Here is a 23084-nt window from a genome sequence, read left to right on the forward strand (position 1 = left end):
TGTTCCTGGGAGGAATGATCAGACTGTGTGGCTGATGCTGGAAAGTCAAAACCATTGGGTAAAAAGAGTAGGACGCAGAGGGTAGGCCCCTCTTTCAAGAAATGATACTAAGAGAGGAGAGCAAGGGGGCGAACCAGGGAGGGAAGCATGGGGTCAAAGGCAAGTTTTATTTTGTTAAATGGCAAATACATGCTATGTATCGACGGAGACTGCTCCAATATTGAGGAGAGAGAAAGAGAGGAGAAGGAAAGGAATTTTTGCTTGTCAGAGAATGCATATCACGTCTCTACACTATTTGAGGTATCTCTCAAACAAAAACAAGAGAAGAAAAATGCTAAGTTATTCTGTGGAAATCAGCTTTGTAGGTTTCGATGTAAACATAAAGTCCCTTTAACTCATGAAGCACAATATTTCTTTTAGTGCAGAAGAGAAAATCAACTCCATTATCTGTCTCTCTCCCTTTTTTTTTTTTTAATCGTGAAGATAGAGCACTGAAAACATGTTTTCTTTTTCTTTATGTCAGGAGTACTGAGAAAGCCGATCATCACAGCTGCTGGGGGCTGTGACAGCATTTGCAGCTGAGTAATGAATTGCTCTAGATGAGGAGAGACAAACCTGAGACGATCCGTTTCCAGTAGGGCTCAGCTGCTCACAAGATAAATAACCCCTGCCACTCCTTGCGATGATGAACTGTCCTGGCCACGCTGCGTCCAGCAGACGGCCTTCCTGATCCCCCCGGATGGCCAGCAGATCCCACGATACCACAAGCACAGGCCCCTTCGCCTGCGTGACCACCCCTTTCCCTTTTGCAGTGTTAGAACTTGCTCTGCACATCCCGCCGCATATGCACTGACCGTAGTACCCGTTTTTCCACAAAAAGGAGCACAAATAGTTTCCCCAAGCACATAAAGAAGAATATGAAAAGAAAAATAAAGTTCAAGAAAGAATGAGGGACATTTGGGGTAAAAATTCAATCTTTTACTCCATATTGTCACCCCTATATCCTCAAGGTTCCCTTTAGAGACACTACTACGGGTTCTGGTTTAACCCCAGATGGCAGGTTTTTGGTTCTTTGAAATATGTCATCCATTAAATGAAATAAGAGGATGCAATATTTTACCAGAGCCAAAGGCAGACAATAACAGGAATGAGGAGAGTTAATCCAGGAGCGAACCAGCACTGTATTTCCCCGAAGCCCCTATGAATAAAAGGGTGGGCTGCAAATGACAGGAAACCACTGAAAGGATGTGAAGTCTGCTCAGAGCTTGCGAAGGTTTGTCTCTCTACACCGGGCTACGGACCTAGGGAGGAGACGCTGTTTTCAAGGCCCACCTGGAAAGTGGTGAGGCACTTGGCTGTGGTGGGGCCTGAGCGGGAGTTGTGGGCCATGGAAAAAGGTTAAGGCTCACGCTGTCCTCACAGCCAGGGCTGGGCTATAGGGAGAGCACCCTATAACTTTTTTTTTTTTTAAGAATACGATGCTAAACATGAATGAGAAGACTAGGGTAGGGGTTTGTTCTGGTTTCAGTGTGGTGGTGTCTTCCCATCTTAACTAGCAGAACTACAAAAGGAAGCACAAGTGTACCCTGGAATTAAAGTTACAGTGAACTAAACTCCCACAAAAAAAGTGTTCTCGTCAATAAAACATTCCTCCCGTGAGTCATAAATATGCGCGGTGATGTTCTCCAATATCCCATTTGCCAAATACTTATTTAATGACTAATATGTGCCCAACACTAATAGGCGGTGAGGAAGATACAAAAGATAAGACATGGGTCCTACTTTTATTTTATTTACTTATTTTTAAAAATAATTTTATTTTATTATTTATTTTTCTTGATTTTAGAGAGAGGAAGGGAGAGAGAGAAAGAGAGAACGCAACATTGATGTGAGAGAGAAACATCAATCAGTTGCCTTCCATACTGCCCCCAACCAGGGATGGAATCTGCAACTTGGTATGTGCCCTGACCGGGAATTGAACCCACAACCTTTTGGTGAACAGGATGATGCTCGAACCAACTGAGTCACACCAGTCAGGGTGAGCCCTACCTTTAAAAAAATGTATCTTCTAGCTAGAAAAACTTGGGGACAACTAAGTTTTAATCATCTCTGATATGTTTTTAATTTATAGAAATCTATATTCTAAATGGAAACAAGTCTATGGACAACGAGACTAGGGAATAAAAGAAACTCACAGGGAAGAAGGAGAACCTGAAAAGTTTTAGTTTGATGTGAATACATGTGAACACAAAGGGAAGGACATCCAGCATGGCAAAGGAAACGGTGATGTTCACATATGGGGCAGGGCGGGGGTGGAGGGTAGAAGGGGACTGCCATTGATGTTTTCATAGGTGAAGCAGAGAGAAGTAAGGCTGGCCTAGGGGTTTGTGGTAAATAAAAGAATGCGCCCCCCCCCCCCCCTTAAGATGTCTATGTCCTAATCCTTGGAACCTGTGGATGCATTACCTTCCTGGCAAAAGGTGCTTTGTAGATGTGATTATATCAAGCATCTGCACATGGGAAGATTATCCTGGATACCCAGGTGGGTCCAATGTAATCTCAATGGGAGGCAGAAATGTCAAAGACAGAGGAGATGTGATGATGGAAGCAGAAGTTGGAGTGATGATACTGCTGGCTTTGAAGATGGAGAAGGGTCCACGAGCCAAGGAATGTGGGCAGCCTCTAGACGCTGGGAAGGCAAGGACACCGATTCTCCCCTAGAGCTTTCAGAAGGAATGAAGCCCTGCTGACACACTTGGAGTAAGAAAATAAACGTATGTTTTAAAGCAAAGTCTGTGGTGATTTATTACAGCAGTAACAGGACACTAACACAGGGTTGAAGATTATTGGCCTCAAGGGTTATTGTCCATGATTTAGGAGACAACACAGACCCACTTAAATATATTTGAACCCAAGAATGAAGATGAAGACAGTGTTTTAGGAAAACTGATCTGCAGCAAAGAATGAATAAGAAGACAAGGATCAAAAACAGTTAAAGAAATACTCACATAAAATAGTAAGACTCTGTTTTAGGATGGTAAGCATATAAGTGAAACATGAAATGGTGCATATAACAGAAATTTGGAAGAATGAACCAATAGGACTTAATGACACTCTGGATACGGAAGGTAAGAAAAAGGTATGAAAGACCTCCAAGGTTTCAAACTTTGTGGCTTCAGTGCTGTGATGGAGGGAGGGTACGAGGGTTGTGTCTAACAGAAACCTCTAAAAATATAACCGCACCAGAGGAATTCTCAAATGTTGATAGGCATGAAGATTATCTGGAAGGCTGGTTTAACATGCAGGTTCCTGGGCTCCATCACAAAGGCTGATTCAGCGAGTCTGGGCGATACCCAGATTCTGCACTTCAGTAAACACTGCTCTGATTCAGGTGATCCAAAGTTCACACTGTGAAAAACACCAATCAAGAAAAACTAAAAGGAAATGAAGTCAAATGCTCATCATAGCTCTGGAAGAAACAACGAATCTTATTTAAAATCTGAAGGGGTGAAAACTGACATATTAGACAACATAAAAATTTAAATAACTTGTAAATTAAAATAAATATCATAGCCAAAATAAAAAGGTCCCTGGTGAAAAATACCTTCAGCAAATGGCTAATATTTTATTAACAGGACATACAAACGAACGAGCAAAAACAACTGAGACCCCTGCAGATAAACGGGAAAGCAGGTAAATAGAATTCCAAAAAGAAGGTCTAGAATCATAAACAAACTTGGGAAATACCAATTAAAACAGCAACAGGGCAACAAAGATTGCTTGCTGAATAAACAAATATCATTTTGGGGGGTAACATTCAAAGCTGATTAGATGCTGTGCTACTTTCACACTTGCTGGTTGTGTTATAAATCTGCTAGACCATTTTGGAAGAAAGTAATTTGACAATATATATCAGCAGCTGCAAACATATCCATATTCTTTGACAGAAAATGCTTCCTGCAGTAATTTAGCTTAAGGACACACTCCTGAATATGGGGATGGGGAGAATTATAGGCAAGGAAGAATATCAATTATTGGAAGTTTACCGTGCAATATGCATGATATCATTTTAGTCTGTAACACAAGTCAATGAAGTTAGTACTCTAATTAGTCCCGTACTAAAAATGGGGAACTTGAGGCACCGAAAGATCACATGACTTGTTCCAAGGACTTGAAGAGTGAGGGGAGGTAAAGGCCGGCTGGGGAACATTCTGCTTCCGGAGCCAGCACCCTGCATTTCTAGACCATCGTTACCACCACGTGGGACCATGGTTAGTGCAGCAGTATTTGTTTTACTAAAAAATGCAAGAAAAGAAGGAAAATAAGAATTGTATTAGGAGAGTAGAAATATGTGTGGGTAACAATGGTTTATTTCTCCAACCCCCATATTTTCTGCAAGATCTAGCTTTGTAAACCTAAATTACTTGAGGGGAAGAAAATTATGCACATAGGAAAACAAAAACCAAAACCTCCTGAATTTTTCAAAAAAGTTCAAAAGAAATCCTAAGAAAAGTGTAAATGATTAGGATATTGTTTTCATATTTTAATACTGACAATTACAAAAGTTTGGAAGAAATAATAATCATTAAGAGCTTTCTTCAGACAACCAGATGAACTGTCAAATAGGCAATAACTTTCTGCCCCAAAATTAGCCTGACAATAAGCCAGGAGGCATTTCTGTGTGTTTGTGGTACATGGAGAAGAGCCATGCATCTATTATTATACAGATGCACAGCACTGGTTAATAGCTCCCATATTATTTTAGAACTAGAGGCCCGGTGCATGAAATTTGTGCACGGGGGGGGGTGTCCCTCAGACCAGCCTGCACCCTCTCCAATCTGGGACCCCTTGGGGGATGTCTTGACTGCCCGTTTAGGCCCGATCCCAACAGGATTGGGCCTAAATGGGCAGTCGGACATCCCTCTCACAATCCAGGACTGCTGGCTCCCAACTGCTTGCCTGCCTGCCTTCCTGATTGCCCCTAACCGCTTCTGCCTGCCAGCCTGACCACCTCCTAATGACTCCCCTGCCAGCCTGATTGATGCCCAACTGCTCCCCTACCAGCCTGATTGCCCCTAACTGCCCTCCCCTGACGGCTTGGTCACCCCTAACTGCCCTCCCCTGAAGGCTTGGTCCCCCTCAACTGCCCTCCCCTGCAGGCCTGGTCCCCCTCAACTGCCCTTCCCTGCAGGCCCGGTCTCCCCCAACTTCCCTCCTCTGCTGGCCTGGTCACTCCTAACTGCCCTCCCCTGCAGGCTTGATCGCCCCCAACTGCCCTCCCTTGCAGGCCTGGTCCCCCCCAACTGCTCTACCCTCCTGGCCTGATCGCCCACAACTGCCCTCCCTTGCAGGCCTGGTCCCTCCCAAATGCCCTCCCTGCTGGCCATCTTGTGGTGGCCATCTTGTGTCCACATGGGGACAGCCATCTTTGACCACATGGGGGCAGCCATCTTGTGTGTTGGAGTGATGGTCAATTTGCATATTACTCTTTTATTAGATAGGATTAACTTGGAGTCATTGGCTAAACACCTTTTTTAACATGTGATAAATACACTGTAAAGTGTGAGAAAAATCAGGAGACTGGCAAGAGAACAAATTGCATCCACTGCAGAAATAGTTGAATTTTTTTTTAATTTAAATGAAAATAAATTTAACTACATTTAAAGGGAAAATACTTAATGTAAAAACATAACATTCAAAGCGCATCACAAAACTCAAATATGGGAATTGGGGTACCAAAAATCTAACAAAAGTATAGAGTTATGTAATCTGGCAGCAATAATCAGTAAAGCCTGTATATTCTAATTTTTTGCCCATTTCAATCCTTCTTAACACAATTTTACAGTCAAGATTACAGGCTTGTTTTAACCCTACCATTCTCTGTACTTTCGTAGTTACTTTTTTGCCAAATCTCCTACAAATACAGTGGAGCCTTCCAGCAGCTGCTTTCTGCTCTGTAGTAAATATGATTAGAGAGAGTCTCTCAATTAAAAGTCTGCTCCAAAAAGCTATTTTTTTTCTCTGTGTCCTTGTGAGGATGTTTTAACAAAGCTGCTAGAAACATGCAAATTTGAGAGATCTGAGAATTTGTATTCTCTTAACTCTACTAGGCCTACTGATATAAGAATAGCTAAAATAATTAACAGAATTGTAAAAATTGAGAAGTCCTAGAAAACCTGGGTTTTTTCTGTCTGTTCGTACCTAAGAACTGCCTACAATCACTGGGAAAGGGTTGTCTTCCGCAGAAGAAAATAAACTGTAGTAGAGAAGAGAAGAGGGTGAGCGACCCTCCACTCCAGGAAGCGGGGGCAGCCTCTGCTCGGGGCGGGCCTCCCTGGCAGCCACCCGGCTGTGCCTCCAGTGGAGCTGGTCCCCGAGTATCTCCTGGGGTCAGCTGGGCTGTGTCGGGGTCATGGAGAGCTGGGCGCTGACCTGGGAGGTTAGGAGGGAGGCTCACACATGACAGGCTGCCTGGTCATCAGAGCTGGGCTGGGGATGGAGCTCTGCTTTTAATCTCACTGTAAGGACTTATTTCAGGATTTGCCCAGTGGAAATCTCTCTAGAATCTGTTTCCTTGAAAAACAGTAAACAAAACGGAATTTCTTGAGGAGGACGTGAAACTCACAGTCCAAGTTTGTTTCTCTTGCCTCTGGGTTGAGGCTTTTGTGAAGTCAGCTGGCAACACCAGGGCTGAACCTGTGCTGTTTCTTTTGGAAGTAAACTTGGATGTAACACAGTTTTAACTGGGGAACTAAATGTGATTGAATCCTAGTAGAAGAGTGTACAGGTAACTGAGAGCTCCTCTTTAACCATTTGTACGCCATAAGTGTCTACAGACGCAAGCGGCAGGTCTTTTTTAACTAAATTCAAAATATTGTGGCAGTTAACTGGTTAAAGGAAACAGAGGGAAACAGTTTCACTCATTTCTCCAGAATATCCTATTAAAGTTTCCACTCAAGACCCTATTCTCAAAAAAAAAAAAAAAAAAAAAGACTCTACCTGGGATTCTCCTGTTTTAAAAAAAAAAAGTGGGAAAATTTAATTATAAAAAATGTTAAAGAACTTTTTAAAACAGAGTAAGCACCATTATCACATCATTTATGCCCTGCCATATCCCAGGGAATTTAAGACATGTTTAATGCAATTAAAAGAATAGCCTCTTTCTTAAAATCTTCCCACCTAACTTCTTACCTAAGTGACAAAAGTGAGGAAATTAAATTATGCCATACATTTTACATATGTGTGCATATGTGTGTGTATATATTCACATATACAAAAATACATACACACATATACATGCATGTGAATATGCATGTATGAAAGAAAAATAGTATAATTGCAATAACTCATATACAGTGATTTTCTGGTCAATTTCGTGCGGTATTTCTACTAATAAAGTAATTTCAGCACCCCAATGATAATCTATAATCTGCAAAACATTACATTTTGGTATAAAATAAGAAAGTATTCACCCTTCTACTCTTTACTGACCATTTCTCCAAAAACTCAGCTATTCCTTTTACATTTTTGTTTCTTTTATCTCAGACTTTTAATGAAATGCCAGTCCTATTCTGTGGCTTTTACAATTCAACAAAAGGCAGTGAGCCTCTTTCACAAGTTGCCCAAACAGTCCTTACACACACGTGGGAGGTATCTTTTCTGGGTATATGCAAGTATAAGTTGATTTTAATAAATTTCTCCCCATAGAATAAAATAGTCCTTTGCTTTTCTTCTTTCCCTTTTGTAAGGCCCATTAAGTACATTTCATGGCTAAAATAGGGTCTGGATTTTATTCTTTCTGAACCTACCATCCCTGGCATAGCACACTGCAAACAGCTTGCCATCTCACATCTGCTCATGCAAAAGTTCTTATCAGAAAACCCACCCACTCAGAAAGCACACCTGTAAAGAACTAAGTAATATATTTTAAAATGAAATTTACTTCATGATAAAAGATATCATACTGTTTTAAGAACTCTTAATGCTCTTAGGAACCCCAAAAGCAGTGCTAACGTTATACCATCTGCCACACAGAGAAAAGGGGGTGGGGGGAGTTACCTTTTTGTGCAAGGCATGAAATTCGCTGTACCTTTTCTCAACAAAATGTTTTCTTCCATTCATTAGCACTTCTATCTTAAACACCTAAGGAAAAAAAAAAAAAAAAGATTAATTCTACCAGTTTGAAACCCTCAATTGTCTGATGTGGTAAGTTTGTGACCATGATATATTTCATCCCTTTAATTACAGTAGCTGATCCCCCAAAACCCAGAAGGCCCAGGAGACCCTTGGCCCAACAGCACTGATTAATGAGCCCTCGAGTCAAATGCTCACTAACAAACTGCAGTATCCCCGCAAACGTGTCTAGAAACAACGGAAACTTAAATGCCTTAAAATGCACCTTAACATTTTAACCGAAGGATGTTCCTTCCTTTAAATTATTTCACCAAATGCAGATGATGGTATTGAAATAAACGTGTGATACCACAGCGAGAGTCTGGTAAGAATCGCAGACCCGCGACATGCTATCCTGGGTGTTTCAGTGACGGCGGTGCTGTGTCACGGATAAGACAATCATGCAAACACTAGTGCATTTTAGGTTAATTTCTTCCTAACCTGCATATTCATCTCTAGTCTCAGCTGGAGTGATTCCGCTGTTTGCAAAACAGGGAGCTCGCGGTAAAGGTTCATTTTCCCTGCATGACACGAGTGACAGCTTGCGCTCCCACCTCGGGAAGGTTGAAAGGCCAGATGCAAAGGCTCTCTGTGCGCACTAATTAGTAGGCACTAACATGACATTTTCTTGATTCTCAGGTCAGTGGGTCAAGACCGGAACAAGGGATGAGCAGTAGTGTGAAATGCTCATGAAAACACAATGTTGAGGTGGGGGAAGCATGCTGGGCAGGAACTGCAGAGAAGGTGCTCTGCTATTTCAAGACTTTGTCATTGGCTCCAGTTTTGTGAGCGGGTGTTTGTCAACACGGGGATGAGGGAATATTGTTCAATTACTTAGTAAGCCTAATTTCCTGTTTCAATTGCCCTTCTGAAAAATACTAAAGTTGAGGTCACATGAAAGGGAGTAGTGGTAAAGGCAAGCTTACCTTATCCTTAAAAATAATTAGACATACAAATTCACATTCTGTCATTATTAACCCAGACCCCTTTGGCTCTGTATTTCTGCCTTATAGGTAAATACGATTTTTTTTTTATGGAAAGCCAAAAATGATCTCATCAGACAAAATGTGTTTGTATTTTTGTGCTTCTTCAAATCAGAAACAAAATCTTGTGTTGCATGACTCAGTTAAGAAAAACACCGCCTACTTAAATGAGGTACATTTTTACCTACTTTATCAATATTTTAGTCTAACATTTGTGTTTTTCTAAGTAATCCCCCTAAAAATACTTTCCTTGGGTGAATTTGTGAAAATACTTTCTTCTAAAAACATACACATATGCTTCAAACTCTCAGATATCCCTACATTATTTTTTCAAAAATAACTGTTTACTAATTCACTAAAGAAAACTATCCTTCTTCAAAGACCCTGCCAGGAACGGAATAAAGAAAACTCCCTGAGAAACACAAACAAAAGAAGTGCAGCTTCAACTTGGGGGCCTGGTTAACAGGATGCAGAGCCTCCTCTCTAGCGTCAGGTCCCAGCTTTAAATCAGGACAATGTGGGAGCAGTGAGAGCTGTTTCCATCTGCGGAGCTGCATGAAATAAATGAAGTTATGTTCCGAGTCCAGTGACTTGAGGTTTCAACACAAAAACCACCACCTTAATTGGCAGGTTTGCTGCAGAACCCAGAGGAGGAGGAAGTGGACGACTTGGGAAGGTTCAAGCCACTAGGTCACCCCTCAAGGAGCCCCCTCTTGGAGGCCAGATAAGACGCATGACACAGCGGCTGCCTCACGGAATGTCATCCTTCTATCGACCAGATGGTTCCATTACCAAGTTCCACAGTTACTTTTCACAATCACTAAATTCACGCGGTGGAGGTGGGGGGTGGGTGTACACAGGAGTTGAGAAATTTTAATTCTAATATTTTAATTATGTTGCTATTTAAAAAATGCATAATAATTTGGTACTGTTCCTTCCCCCCCTCCCCTTTTTTAATTCTGAGAGAACATCTTCGAAAGGAGGCGGATTAATCAGAATTTCCATGACAATGTGAAGTAAGAAATAGAGTCAATTTAATAAATCTCATTTCCCTGAATTTCATACCAGACTTTTTAAAAAAAAAAAAATATATATATATATATATATATATATATATTTATTGATTTCAGAGAGGAAGGGAGAGAGAGAGATAGAAACATCAATGATGAGAGAGAATCATTGATCGGCTGCCTCCTGCTCACCACCTACTGAGGATCGAGCCTGCAACCCAGGCATGTGCCCTTGACTGGAATCAAACTCAGGACCCTTCAGTCTGCAGGCCGACGCTCTATCCACTGACCCAAACCGGCTAGGGCCAGACTGATTTTGTTTTGTTTGTTTGTTTGTTTTTAAGAGCTCTGATCCATGTTGTCTCTGCTGCCTGGAAACCCTTCTCCTGCTCTGCTCTCCTGGAAAACCCTGAGTTGTCCTCTGCCTCTGCGGAGGGGGCAGCACAGGAGATGTTTGGAAAGCTCCAGGCACAGTACCTGGCATTCATCGCTTGTTTTTTGTTTTTGTTTTTCCATCTTTTTATTAAGGTGTTATATGTGTACATATCTTACCATTGCCCCCACACACCCCCCACTCCCATACATGCCCTCACGCCCCAGAGTTTTGCGTCCATTGGTTATGCTTATATGCATGCATACAAGTCCTTCGGTTGATCTCTTATCTCCCCCACCTTTCCCTAACCTTCCCGCTGTAATTTGAGAGTCTGTTCGATGCTTCTCTGCTTCTGTATCTATCTTTTTGTTCATCAGTTTATAATGTTCTTTATTATCCACAAATGAGTGAGATCATGTGGTATTTTTCTTTCATTGACTGGCCATCGCTTGTTTTTTAACTGCTATTTCCTGAGGGCCTGCCATGTGCAGGGAGTTGCTCTAGGCTCTGGGTATTCAGCAGTGAACAAAACAGGTGGGAGAGCGCGTCCTATTAGTGAGGGAGGCCGACTGTAAACGTATGAGCAGACCTGGTGATGTCAAGAAATGAGAAGAGTGTGAAGGACTTGTATGCATGCATATAAGCCTAACCAATGGACACAGACAACGGGGGGGGGAGGGCATGAGTGGGGGGGGGTGAGGGGGCAACTGGGGGATAAGGACACATATGCAATACCTTAATCAATAAAGAAATTTTTAAAAAAAGAACAATGCAGCAGAGTAACAGGACAGAGCTGGACAAGGGTGCCCTTTAAGACAGGGTGGTCAGAGAAGGCCTCCCTAAACAGAGAGGCAGGGAGCGGTACAAAATCTGAAGGGAATAAAAGTGTACAGGAGTTGAATATGGCTGCCTCTGGAATTTCATACTGGGAGTGTGTAGACAAGGGCTATTTGTTTTCATTCCTATTTGAAAAAAACATTTTTTTTTTTTTTTAAGTTAAGATGACGGCAGGGTGATTTCCACTTCTGGCTAAGATGGAGTAACTGAGAACAGATTTTACCTCCCACTTGAAACAATTAAAAAACTCAATATTTTTTTCTTTTGTTTCCCTTGCCCAAGGAGCTATAGCAGAAAAAATATTGCTACAAGAAAAAACCAATGGGGCTACAACAAATTAAAAAGATTGTGCATGACAAAGGAAACCATGAACAAAATTAAAAGACAATCCACTGAATGGAAGAACATATTCACCAGTAATACATCTGATAAGGGGTTAATGTCCAAAATATATGAAGAACTTATATAACTCAACACCAAAAAAACAAACAATCCAAGTAAAAAATGGGTAAAGGACCTGAATAGACACTTCTCCAAAGTAGACATACAAATGGCGAAGAGACATATGACAGTATGCGTAACGCCACTCACCAGTAGAGGAACACAAATGAAAACCACAATGAGATATCAGCTCACACCTGTCAGAATGGCTATCATCATGTTGGTGAGGATGTGGAGGAAAGGGAACCCTCATGCACTGTTGGTGGGAAAGCAAACAGGTGCAACCACTGCGGAAGAGAGTATGGACTTTCCTCAAAAAATTAAAAACGGAACTGCCTTTTGACCCAGTGATCCCACTTCTGGGAATATATCCAAAGAAACCAGAAACACTGATTTGAAAAAAGATATGCAGCCCTGTGTTCATTGTAGCACTATTCACAATAGACAAGATTTGGAAGCAGGCCAAGTGCCCACCAGTAGATGAGCAGATGAAAAAGCCATGCTACATTTATACAATGGAATACTACACAGCTATAAAACAGAAGGAACTCTTACCTTTTGTGACAGCATAAATGAAACTAGAGGGTATTACACCAAATGAAATAAGACAGCCAGAGAAAGACAAATACCATGTAATTTCACTGATATGTGGAATCTAATGAACAAAATTAAAAAAGTAAAAAAATAGAAACAGTCTCATAGATACTGAAAACAGACTGACCACTGTCAGGGGGTATGGGGGACAGGGGATCTGGGTGAAATAGGTGAAAGGATTAAGCCAAAAAAATAAAATCATCCAAAACTCATATACACAGACAACAAACAGTATGGTAATTACCACAGGGAAAAGGGGGTGGGGAGAGATAGAAGAAAGTAAAGGGGGGATAAGTATTGATGGAAGGAGACTTGACTTGGGGTGGTAAACACACAATATAGTATACAGATGATGTATTATAGAGTTGTACACTTGAAACCTACATAATTTTATTAATTAATGTAATCCCAATAAATTCAATAAAAATATTTTAAAAAATTAAAAACTGGATAAAATACATGGGAAAAAGGGCTCTCAAGACATTAGACACAAAGAAATGAAGACAGTGAGAGATGGGAAACAAATAAGGTGAGCCCTGTGTTTACCCCAGGCAGGGGCTGCAGGTCCCCTGAGTTAGGGAGTTGGAAGCTGGAGTGAGGGGAAGCCAAGATAATTTCCTCTGCAGTATTCAGGTGAATCCTCAGCAGCACATGGGATTGGGGAAGAGATTAGAAAGCACAGTGCTCAGAGACAACTGGGCATAGTGCCTATTCCCAAAAGCCAGGGCGGAAAACCTCATAATTCATGAGGCATTAGTTACTCAGAAGAGACCTGGCTATGTAGTAAGCAAAATTAACTGCAGACTAAAAGCTCTTTTAGTCCAGTGTAAAAAAGCTTAAACATAAGACCTGAAGAGAGCAAACTGTTCCTGAGTAATTTAACCACATGCCAGAACAAAGCTCAAGAATATTTTTAGGAATATAAAAATATCCTGCAACCAACAAGATAAAAGTCACAGAGTCTGGAATCCAATAAAAAAAAAGTAGAAAAATATGACTCATAATGAGAAGAAAAACCAATCCTTTGAAACAGATCCTCAAATGACACAGATGATAAAATTAGTAAACAAAAGCATTAAAATCATTACTACAACGGAAGTTCTTATGTTCAAGAACCCAAAGGAAAGATTGACCATGTTACATGGAGGCATGAAAAATATAAAAACAAAAAGACTCGGACAACAGGTCTGGGTCCTATTGACAAAATCAACCATGTCTGTGATTTTAAAAATACACTGGATGAAATTAATAGCAGATTAGACACTGCAGAAGAAAAGATTAGTGAACTTGAAAATCTAACAATAGAAACTAAAAGAAACAGAAGGAAAAAAAACTACAAGATAAATACAGCATGGGACAACTTTAAACAGTAAGGGGTTGGGAAGAAAGACAAATATATTTGAAGAAATAAAAAATTTTCCCCAATTTGGTGGATACTAAAAACCAACAGATCCAAGAATACCAAGCACAAGAAACATGAAAGGAAAACACCCCAAAATAAAAACCAAGGTACATCATAATCAAATTGTCTAAAATTAATAAGAAATAAAATCTGGTAAGCTGCCAGAGAAAAAGAGATATTACATAGAAAAAGAAGAAAGACATGTGTAATGACAAATTTATCAAATATCTCTAAAAATAACCAAGCTTTATAAGAGTGATTCAATGCATATATACTTTGGTTATGTTTTAACTTAATAGAATATGTTCTATGTGAATTATTATGTATAAAATAAAATGTATAATTAAAAGCGAATTAAATCTTTAATAGTTATTTTAAAAGTATTTTGGTAATTCTTCTCAAATGATAGCAATAATAGTAACAAAAATAACAACAAGCAGTTTTATAGTGCTTGTTAAGTCCAGGCACTGCTCTAAGCTCTTTACTCATAATGCTCATTCATTTCGTTCTCACAATAATCCAACAATCCCACACGAGATAGGTACTATTACCTCCATTTTACATGTCAGGAAACTGAGGCATGGATTAAGTAACGTGCCCATGGGAAAACTGCATTTTGAACCCAGTGATTTGGGTCCTGAATCTGCCTTTTAACCACTGCACATGACTGACTCCCAGTGAAAGGACTCCTTATGTATAATCCTATTTATTGGAGAAACTGAATACTTCGAAATAGGAGAAACCCTGAAACACTTTAGAGTGATGACAAATTTTTCCATCTATTTTCCGCCAGGTTCTGTCCGCTGGGGTAAGTTTGCAGGATCATAGGGCACTGGCAGGGGTGGGGGTGGGGGCATGGCATGAGGCCTTTACCCCCAACATTTGGAGCCTGTGTTTCTCTCAAACCAGAACACTGATCTATACAAACAGCACACACCTCTCTAGAGCAGGGGACTTTTAAAATATAAATTACTAAATCTGTGCTGTTCCAAATACTTGCTTATATAATCCTATATAATAAAAGCCCAATATGTTAAGTGTCCGGTTGTCTGGTGACCAGTCGACTGTTCAACCAATCAAAGTATAATATGCTAATGATATACTAAGGCTGCTCAACTGCTTGCTATGATGTGCACTGACCACCAGAGGGCAGTCGACTTGTTGACCAGTCTCTATGACGTGCACTGACCACCAGGGGGCAGACAGTCAACCGGTCGACCAGTCGCTATGATGTGCACTGACCACTAGGGGGCAGACACTCCAACAGATAGGTTAGCTTGCTGTTGGGGACAGGCCGATCAGTACTGAGCGAGATGGGCTGGACTGAACACGCCCTGAGTCCCTCCCCAGCCCTGATCATGCACTAGTGGGGTCCCTCGGCCTGGCCAGCACCCTCTTGCAATCCGGGACCCCTCGGGAGATGTCGGATAGCTGATTTTGGCCCAACGCAGGGCTTACGGCTGGAGGGCGCTGCTGCAGCATGAGCCTCTCCTGATCTGGACTGATTGGGCACAAGCTGGCAGCAAGCTCAGTGGGGACGGATGAGTGGGATTGGCAGGTAGGAGCTGCAGCGGCATTGGACTGCGGGTTTCAGCTCGATCCCCGCAGGACACCCCGAGGAATCCCACCCGTGCACGAATTCGTGCACTGGGCCTCTAGTGAAAATATAAATAAATGTACTCACATATAATTATAATATTGGGAACATTATCATGCCCAGTTTTCAGAATCAGTCTATACAGCATTGAAGATCATTATTTTTACAGAAGAAACTGTAAATATTTTAAACTTTGTCAGTGTAAAGAATCATGGCATAACTGTCAGAAAACAGGTGATGAATGGGGGAGAAACTGGGTGAAAGGAAGTATATGGGGTATAAATTTTTTCATTTTACATAACTGGTAGTTAAAGGGTACTGGTGAAAACTGGTGGATAAAGAAAGTGGTTAAAGTTACCAAGTAAAAAACAGAAAAGTTATAATGTTAATTTTTTAATAATGAAATGAAACTCATATACACAACAAAAAGTGTGTGGAGAGGAGAGAATACAGGGGTACAATGAACTACATTCCTATTTCCAAGTAGAGGAACAACAGGAATTTTCTGAGACTCAGACATCAAGAAACAGAGAATACAGGTGTTATTTACTAGTAGAATTATGGTACTTAAAACAAAACAGAAATTTATCAACTAAGTTCTGGATCTGAAAGCTACTCCATATTTTTTTATATATGTATATGTAGTGTTGGAATTTTCCTGACGTAATATAGACATCCTGATAACGACATGATTCCTGCTACCTGTTTTAATTTTAAATCTCTCTGTTGATAAAGACAAACTTACTGGTATTTATAGGATTGCAGGTTTTCAGTTTAAACCCCAGTACCGATTGATTTCAGCTGCAGCTTCTTGACTCATTATTTGATTATGAAAGTCTCCATTTTTTCTTTTCCTCTTAAACTGTATCTATATGATTCCAAACCAATCAATCAATTGAGGGTGAGGGGGGAAATGCACTCAAATACACCAGGTCATACGTGTTGGTTGGCTAACACAGTTTTTTAAAATTATTATTAGTTTCAAATAGCACATATGTTTGACTTAGGTTTTCTGTAAATGTGAATACTGTTCATACTTGGATTACTTGAGTTGCTGTGGCAATAAATCACATACTATGTCAAACAATTAAGAATTCTGGAAAGTAAGTACCAAATGAGCTTTATTATTCTCCTTCATGACCTGCTTTGAAAGAATAGAAATAAATAAATTTTATCTGCATTACTTACTAATTTGGGCAAATCTAAACTTGGAGCCAAAATCAGAATGATAGAATGACGTCCATGTGCCAGTTTGCTGGAAAATAAGTGTCCTGGTGCCCGGTGTGGTGCTTTGAAATGGAACGAATCATTACCAACCATGAAGAGGGGGACAAAGTCTCCAGCAGGAAGCGCAGAATGGTTCCCGTGGGCATTTGGGGACAGCCTTCCTCACAGGCGGCTTAAGGGAGGGATTTGTGGTTGAAATAACTTGTTTTATGGAGGAACAACAACAACAAAATCCACCCTTCTTCTCTAAAACTGCTTCGCTATAGATTGATTGCATCTCCTCATCACAAGCTCATGGCTTCAGCAACTCTTCTACCTGCCCCCCAATTCCTCCAGAATCTGCCCAACCCACCAAGCCACGGCTCTCCTGGAGGAGCCAATCACAGCTCAGTCCTTCTTAAATCCTCCCCACAGGAGGCGCCCACCGCACAGAGCCCAGTCACCGCCCACAGCGCCTCTCTGGGCCGAGGGGTCCTCCTACCCTGCCACCTCCTTTCAGCCAAGTGAAATTGCACCTCCATTCCAGAGCCTTCGAGACCCTCAGGCGTCACTGTCTCCCATACCTCCCCTTTAAACAGATCGTCTAAACGGCACAATCATATTTAAAGTGCAGTCACACTCTCTAATTTTCAGCAAATGTACTACTATTTCATATCGATATGTTTCATGCACCAAATAAACTGGAATTTTTGAAGATTTTTTTTTTTTTAGGAAATAAGATGTTTCCTGTAGAAAATGTGCTGTTGTTGGTCAAAAGAATATTGCTCATGAGGGCCTGAATACTACAAGGATAACTTTACAATATAGTCCTTTTATTAAAAAGAAACTATCAAAATTTTAAAATAAATAAAAAGAAACTGTCATACACACCATTACTAGCTATGTCTCCTTACAGAGTGCTTATTCACTTTGAGCCTTAGTTTCCTCCTATGTAATATGATGATGGTTCTATGTATTTCTTAGGGCTGGGGATGGAGTAAATAAATAAGACAAGGTCTATAAAGAACTCAGCACCGCCGAAACCGGTTTGGCTCAGTGGATAGAGATCGGCCTGCGGACTGAAGGGTCCCGGGTTCGATTCCGGTCAAGGGCATGTACCTTGGTTTCGGGCACATCCCCAGAGGGGGTGTGCAGGAGGCAGCTGATCTGTTTCTCTCTCATCGATGTTTCTGGCTCTCTATCCCTCTCCCTTCCTCTCTGTGAAAAGTCAATAAAAATATGTAAAAAAAATAAATAAAATGAATAAATAAATAAATAAAGAACTCAGCACCAGCCTGGCACATGCTTGGTATGAAATACATTCTAGTATCTACCAGAATATCACTGGGTTTCTCACAAATCGAAATGGAATCTGAGGTTATTAATAGTCTTTATTTCTCTAACATACTAGGAAGTACTATGACGCACTATACTTAATTTTTTAAAAACTGTATTTTTGCTAAAAACCTATTCAATTCAAAAGATCAAAAACTTTAAGGTACTCATCCTCTCCCTCCTGCCCTCCCCCATATATATGTATGCAAAGAGTAAGCTTGGGTGGCTGAGAATTACGGGTTTCATTTGTGATGAGTCGGCTCTTTTCTATTAGCATCAAGAAGATGAGATCAAGAGTCTCCTATGCTCTCCCAAGACTGAACTTACGGTCTTTATTGGACCCAGAAAGGGAAGGATGCTTGGTCACAGACAGTCTGTAGTACCACGGCCGCTCCGCTGGGACAGACGTGCAGGGAGCAGGTGGCGAGGGACAGGCTCTGTGCCCATGAACGAATGCAGACCACTTTGTAAACCCTACAGTCGCGGATCCTCCTCATGAAGGAAGTAGAATTCTCAGCCTTCTTTCAAAACTCAGAATTTTAATTCTTCTTGAGAAAAAAATTTGTCCAGTATTTTACTCTCCCAAGATAGGATTGTTTTAAAAACTGTTACATTGTCAGACGGATGATCACTGTGTAAGTTATATAAATGTCTAATCACTATGTTGTACACCTGAAACAAACATAATACTTCTTTATCCAAAGATTCCTTGAGCCCTTACTATATGCTCAGCCCTGCTCAGTGTCTGAAGGCTATCAGTGAAGTAAAGTGACAAAGAGCTATACCCTCATGAAATTGACATTCTAGCAGGGGAGACAGATAACAATCGATACCAAAAAATAACTAAGCTATACAGTATGTTTTAGAAAGTGGTATGGGGGGGAGGGGGGAGCCAGGTAAAGGGATTAGGAGTACTGGGGGGGGGAGGGGAAAAGTTACAATTTTATATACAACTAGAGGCCCAGTGCATGATTAAATCATGCACGTGTAGGGTCCCCTAGGCCTAACCTGCCATCCAGGCCATATCCACTGCCCCGCAAAGCCTAGCAAGCTCCGCGGACACTGCTAGCAGCCTGCTCCCCGCTTTTGATGGCAGGGGGTCCGCTGGTGCCGGAACGGACACACAGCTCCCTGCTTTCAATAGCGGGGGAGCTGTCTGTCTGCTGGTGCACCAGGCCTTTCAGAAGCCTCAGGCGCAGCGGAGCCTTCTGAAAGGCCTGGTGCCGGAGCGGACAGGCACCCAGCTCCCCCACTTTTGATGGTCCGCGGCGGGACGTGGGCTTGCTGCCCCAGAGGCCCCTTCTGTGCTGCAGCACAGCCATGGCGCAGACGCTGAGCTCACGCCGCTGCTGGCGACGCAGCTCAGCGTCCCACCGGCCCAATCGGCCACCCCGGCCACCCCGAGTCCCACCCCCCCTGCGCCTCCTGGCCAATCGTGGGCATAGCGAAGGTACGGTCAATTTGCATATTTGTCTATTATTAGGTAGGATTGTCGGAGTTCACAGCCTTGAGAAAATGGCAACTGAAGACTATGAAGTTGTTATCACAGATCCTAAGTTAGTATTAGTTTTTATTGTTTATCTTAAAAGCTAATCTATTTTTTAAAAACTCACTGATACACCACCTTTTTAAAACTAAGTTTATCTAATAAAAATTTTACATTCATTAAAAATTAAATACAGAAAAATATTTAAATACCTAAGTCTTAAATTTCTGCATTTAACCACCTTTTCTAAATCTATATAACACACACCAGAGGCAAAGACTCTCAGAGAGAAGTTCGGAGCCTAATGAGGCCAGGCCTTAGCATGTATCACTGTCATTCTTCATGTAGAATCAGCATTTCTAAACCCATATATAAGGAGCTGCTAAAGAGGAAAAGAAAGAAATTCCAAGAGCTCCTCATATTGATTTCTTTTACCCGAAACAAAGAGATTCTCCTAGTTCTATGCTATATCATAATCACTTAATTTGTCTGACTCCTTTAAAGAAAGAACAATGGATTTAAGAAAAGGTGTTGAGTAGCAAAAATATAATCATTTTGCAAGTTTTTTTTGTTGTTTGTATGGGTTATTTCCCCTTAGTAATATGACATATGTGGTCTCTATAGAGAAACTGAACATGTAAAACTCTAACTCAGGCCGTTCCCAAGAGCCCGAGCTAAATCTAAAGCAGCCCACGTCTGAAAACGCTCCGCAGCTCCCAAGCGTGGGAAGGGCGAGCCTCCTCTACAAGCCTTACCTCTAGGTTCACCGTGTCAGACGTTCACAGTTAAATCACCGACGGCACCTGGATGTGAACACTTGCTTCCCTCCCTCCCCAGTGTTTCCACACGGACAGAGCTGGTGCTGTGCGAACCTCCTGCCAGGCATCTTCTCACAGGGGCCACACAGAGGTTAAGGAGCCTTTTTGATGAAGTACTTTCTGGGGAAAAATATGGTTCACAAGATAGGAAACCAACACCTCCTACCACAATTAATTCAGTCCTTTTCCAAGCATTTGCTAATGTCCAACCACTCTACTTCTCACCATGGCTTTGCCAACGCTGTCCTTTTACAAACTAAAATTCACTATCACAGCCTAATATGGACACATGAAAACATTTCCAGACGTGAGCTGCTTGGCCCTCAGAGAAAACAGTATGTCCTATTTAAATATAGCTGAGAGTAGGAAAGAAGAATCATATTAGTTTTATTATGTAGCTTTTCATAGGACATACCACAAAAATAATCTAAGATCAACCAAAGGACTTGTATGCATGCATATAAGCCTAACCAATGGACACGAACACCAGGGGGGTGAGAGCATGAATGGGGGGGGGGGTTGGGGGGTTAATGGAGGGATGAGGACACATATGTAATACCTTAATCAATAAAGAAATTTAAAAAAAGAAAAAAATAATCTAAACGTATATGAAGAAAGAAATAAGACAAAAATATATGAGTATGCTTATTTATCAATTAATGTATGGACAGATAGTGATATGAATTATTTGTTCAACACTGTGGCATCAAATCAAAATTGAAATATTAATTTTATAAATGAAAAAGCATATTTATAATCATAAAAATTCTACACAATCTAATATTTAGTAGACTGGTTAATAAATGATAGCCCATTCATATCATATTTCAGAAGATTTATTAATATAAATTGGTATGATCTTGTCAATATTTTTATAAAATAAGAACAGACTATACAAAGAGTATACTGTTTTATGTTTATTTGAATATCTATCTTACCTAATAATAGACAAATATGTAAATTGACCGTACCTTCGCTATGCCCACAGCCCATCAGAGTGAGTGAGTATGCAAATTAACCCATCAAAGATGGCGGTTAATTTGCATACAAAGGCAGGGAGGGCAGCACCATGGCCTGCTTTGGGGGGTATGGGTCCATTGGGGGCGGAGGAGGCCCTGCAAGCAGCGCCAGACACCGCCCACAAAGTACCAGGCCATGGCTGGGGAGGTGTTGGGGTGGGCAGCGCCAGACGGCACAGGAGGGGTCCGGGTCCATCGCAGGCCCCAGGAGGGGCAGCAGCCTGCCTAGCTGCTCCCCGGGGGTCCCTGGGAACAGCGCCGCCCCGGGGAGGCGAGGCCAGACCCGCCTAGCCGCTCCCGGGGGTCCCTGGAAACAGCGCCGTCCCGGGGAGGCGAGGCCGGACCCGCCTAGCCGCTCCTGGGGGTCCCTGGGAACAGCGCTGCCCCGGGGAGGCGAGGCCAGACCCGCCTAGCCGCTCCCAGGGGTCCCTGGGATGATTGCAGCCCCGGGGAGGCGAGGCAGGACCCGCCTAGCCGCTCCCGGGGGTCCCTGGGAACATTGCAGGTATGGGGTTGCTGAGACACAGACCGGGCCTCTGGCCACAGATTCATAGCTTTGCGGAGACCTAGGGCAGGGATCTGCCTCATCTGCAGAGAGACAGAGGTTCTGCAGTGGCCCCAAGACGCGGGTGGGCCCATCCAGGGATCAAGGGGCATGGAAGGACTCCCGGGCAGAAGGGCAAGGACCCTCACCCCTGAGGCGGGGGTTAAGGGGTGGTGCCACCTCAGTGGAGGGGTGCTGCACTGCAGGGTACTGGACTGACTGATGTGATTCAGAGAAGCTCCCAGTGCTAACGGGCCTCGCTCAGGCGGCCTTCACACTTCAGAGGCGGCGACTCCTGCTCCCGCCTTGACCCAAAAGCAAGCCCGCGGTGCCCTGCCCCATGGCAGAGCATGCCTAGGCAGTGAGTGCGAAGCCTTCCACCTGCTCCAGAGAAGCGGGGGCAGTAATGAATGGGGGGCAGGGGACGGGGAGAGGAAAGAATGTGGAGCATCCACAATGAAGAGGTGCTTGAGAAAGAGGCTCGGAAGCCTGACGGGAAGGTTTGTTCTGTTTGCTGGGTGGCTGCCCCTTAGGAAGCGCAAAGAGCATGGCTCTGAGGGCTCCCTGTGCGCTGAATCAAGTTCCACAGCCAACTGGAATTGGCCTGTGTCCTGGTCTGTAAAATGGATGAAGCGTGTCCCAGTGCCTTCACTGAGCTTTGATGGCCAATTGAGATACTATATAAAGAAAATGAGGGAAGAAATGAGAAAGAAAAGGAAGGACAAGAAATACAAAAGAAAGACTGAAAGGAACCTGTAAACCCATTGTCACTTAAATAGGGAATATAGTCAATAGTGTTGTAATGATGGTATGATGCCAGGTGGGTACTAGAAATATCGGGGAACACTTTGTAAAGTATATGATTGTCTAACCACTATTCTGTAACTAATATAAAACCTGAAACCAATACAAAATAATACTGAATGTAAAGAAATGAAAATTGGAGTGAAATTTTTATAAATTTCAAAGTTTAAATAAAAGCTGTAAAGGAAGGAAGGGGAGAATAAAAATAGTGGTTTTCATTTTACCACTTCATTAAAAAGACAGTTGTCTTTATATGGTGTTTTTATACTTTTCTAAGTCATTATCTCATTTTAATTTCCGGGCAACTTAAAGACAAGATAATTATTCCCTCCACTATTCAAAGAAAGGAAATCTTGGTGTCTGGTCCTAATGATTCAATCGCCAAGCCCTTATTGTACAGCAGGGTTAGTAAAATTTTCTGTGCAGGGTCATATCTATACTAATAAAAGCCTTGGGGGTGATC

The 23084-nt window shown here is 42.0% G+C and overlaps 1 protein-coding gene across 3 annotated transcripts in view; it reads right to left on the reverse strand.

Moving 5' to 3' along the window:
- SNX24 (sorting nexin 24) overlaps window positions 1-23084 on the reverse strand; it is a 154107-nt gene that overhangs the window by 62699 nt on the left and 68324 nt on the right. For all 3 annotated transcript variants that reach the window (XM_054714962.1, XM_008141342.3, XM_054714963.1), the window contains exon 2: window positions 8059-8142. In XM_054714962.1, coding sequence (XP_054570937.1) covers window positions 8059-8142 — 84 coding nt within the window. The remainder of the gene's footprint in view (window positions 1-8058; window positions 8143-23084) is intronic.

Source organism: Eptesicus fuscus, chromosome 4, assembly GCF_027574615.1.
Source record: "Eptesicus fuscus isolate TK198812 chromosome 4, DD_ASM_mEF_20220401, whole genome shotgun sequence".
NCBI lineage: Eukaryota > Metazoa > Chordata > Mammalia > Chiroptera > Vespertilionidae > Eptesicus > Eptesicus fuscus.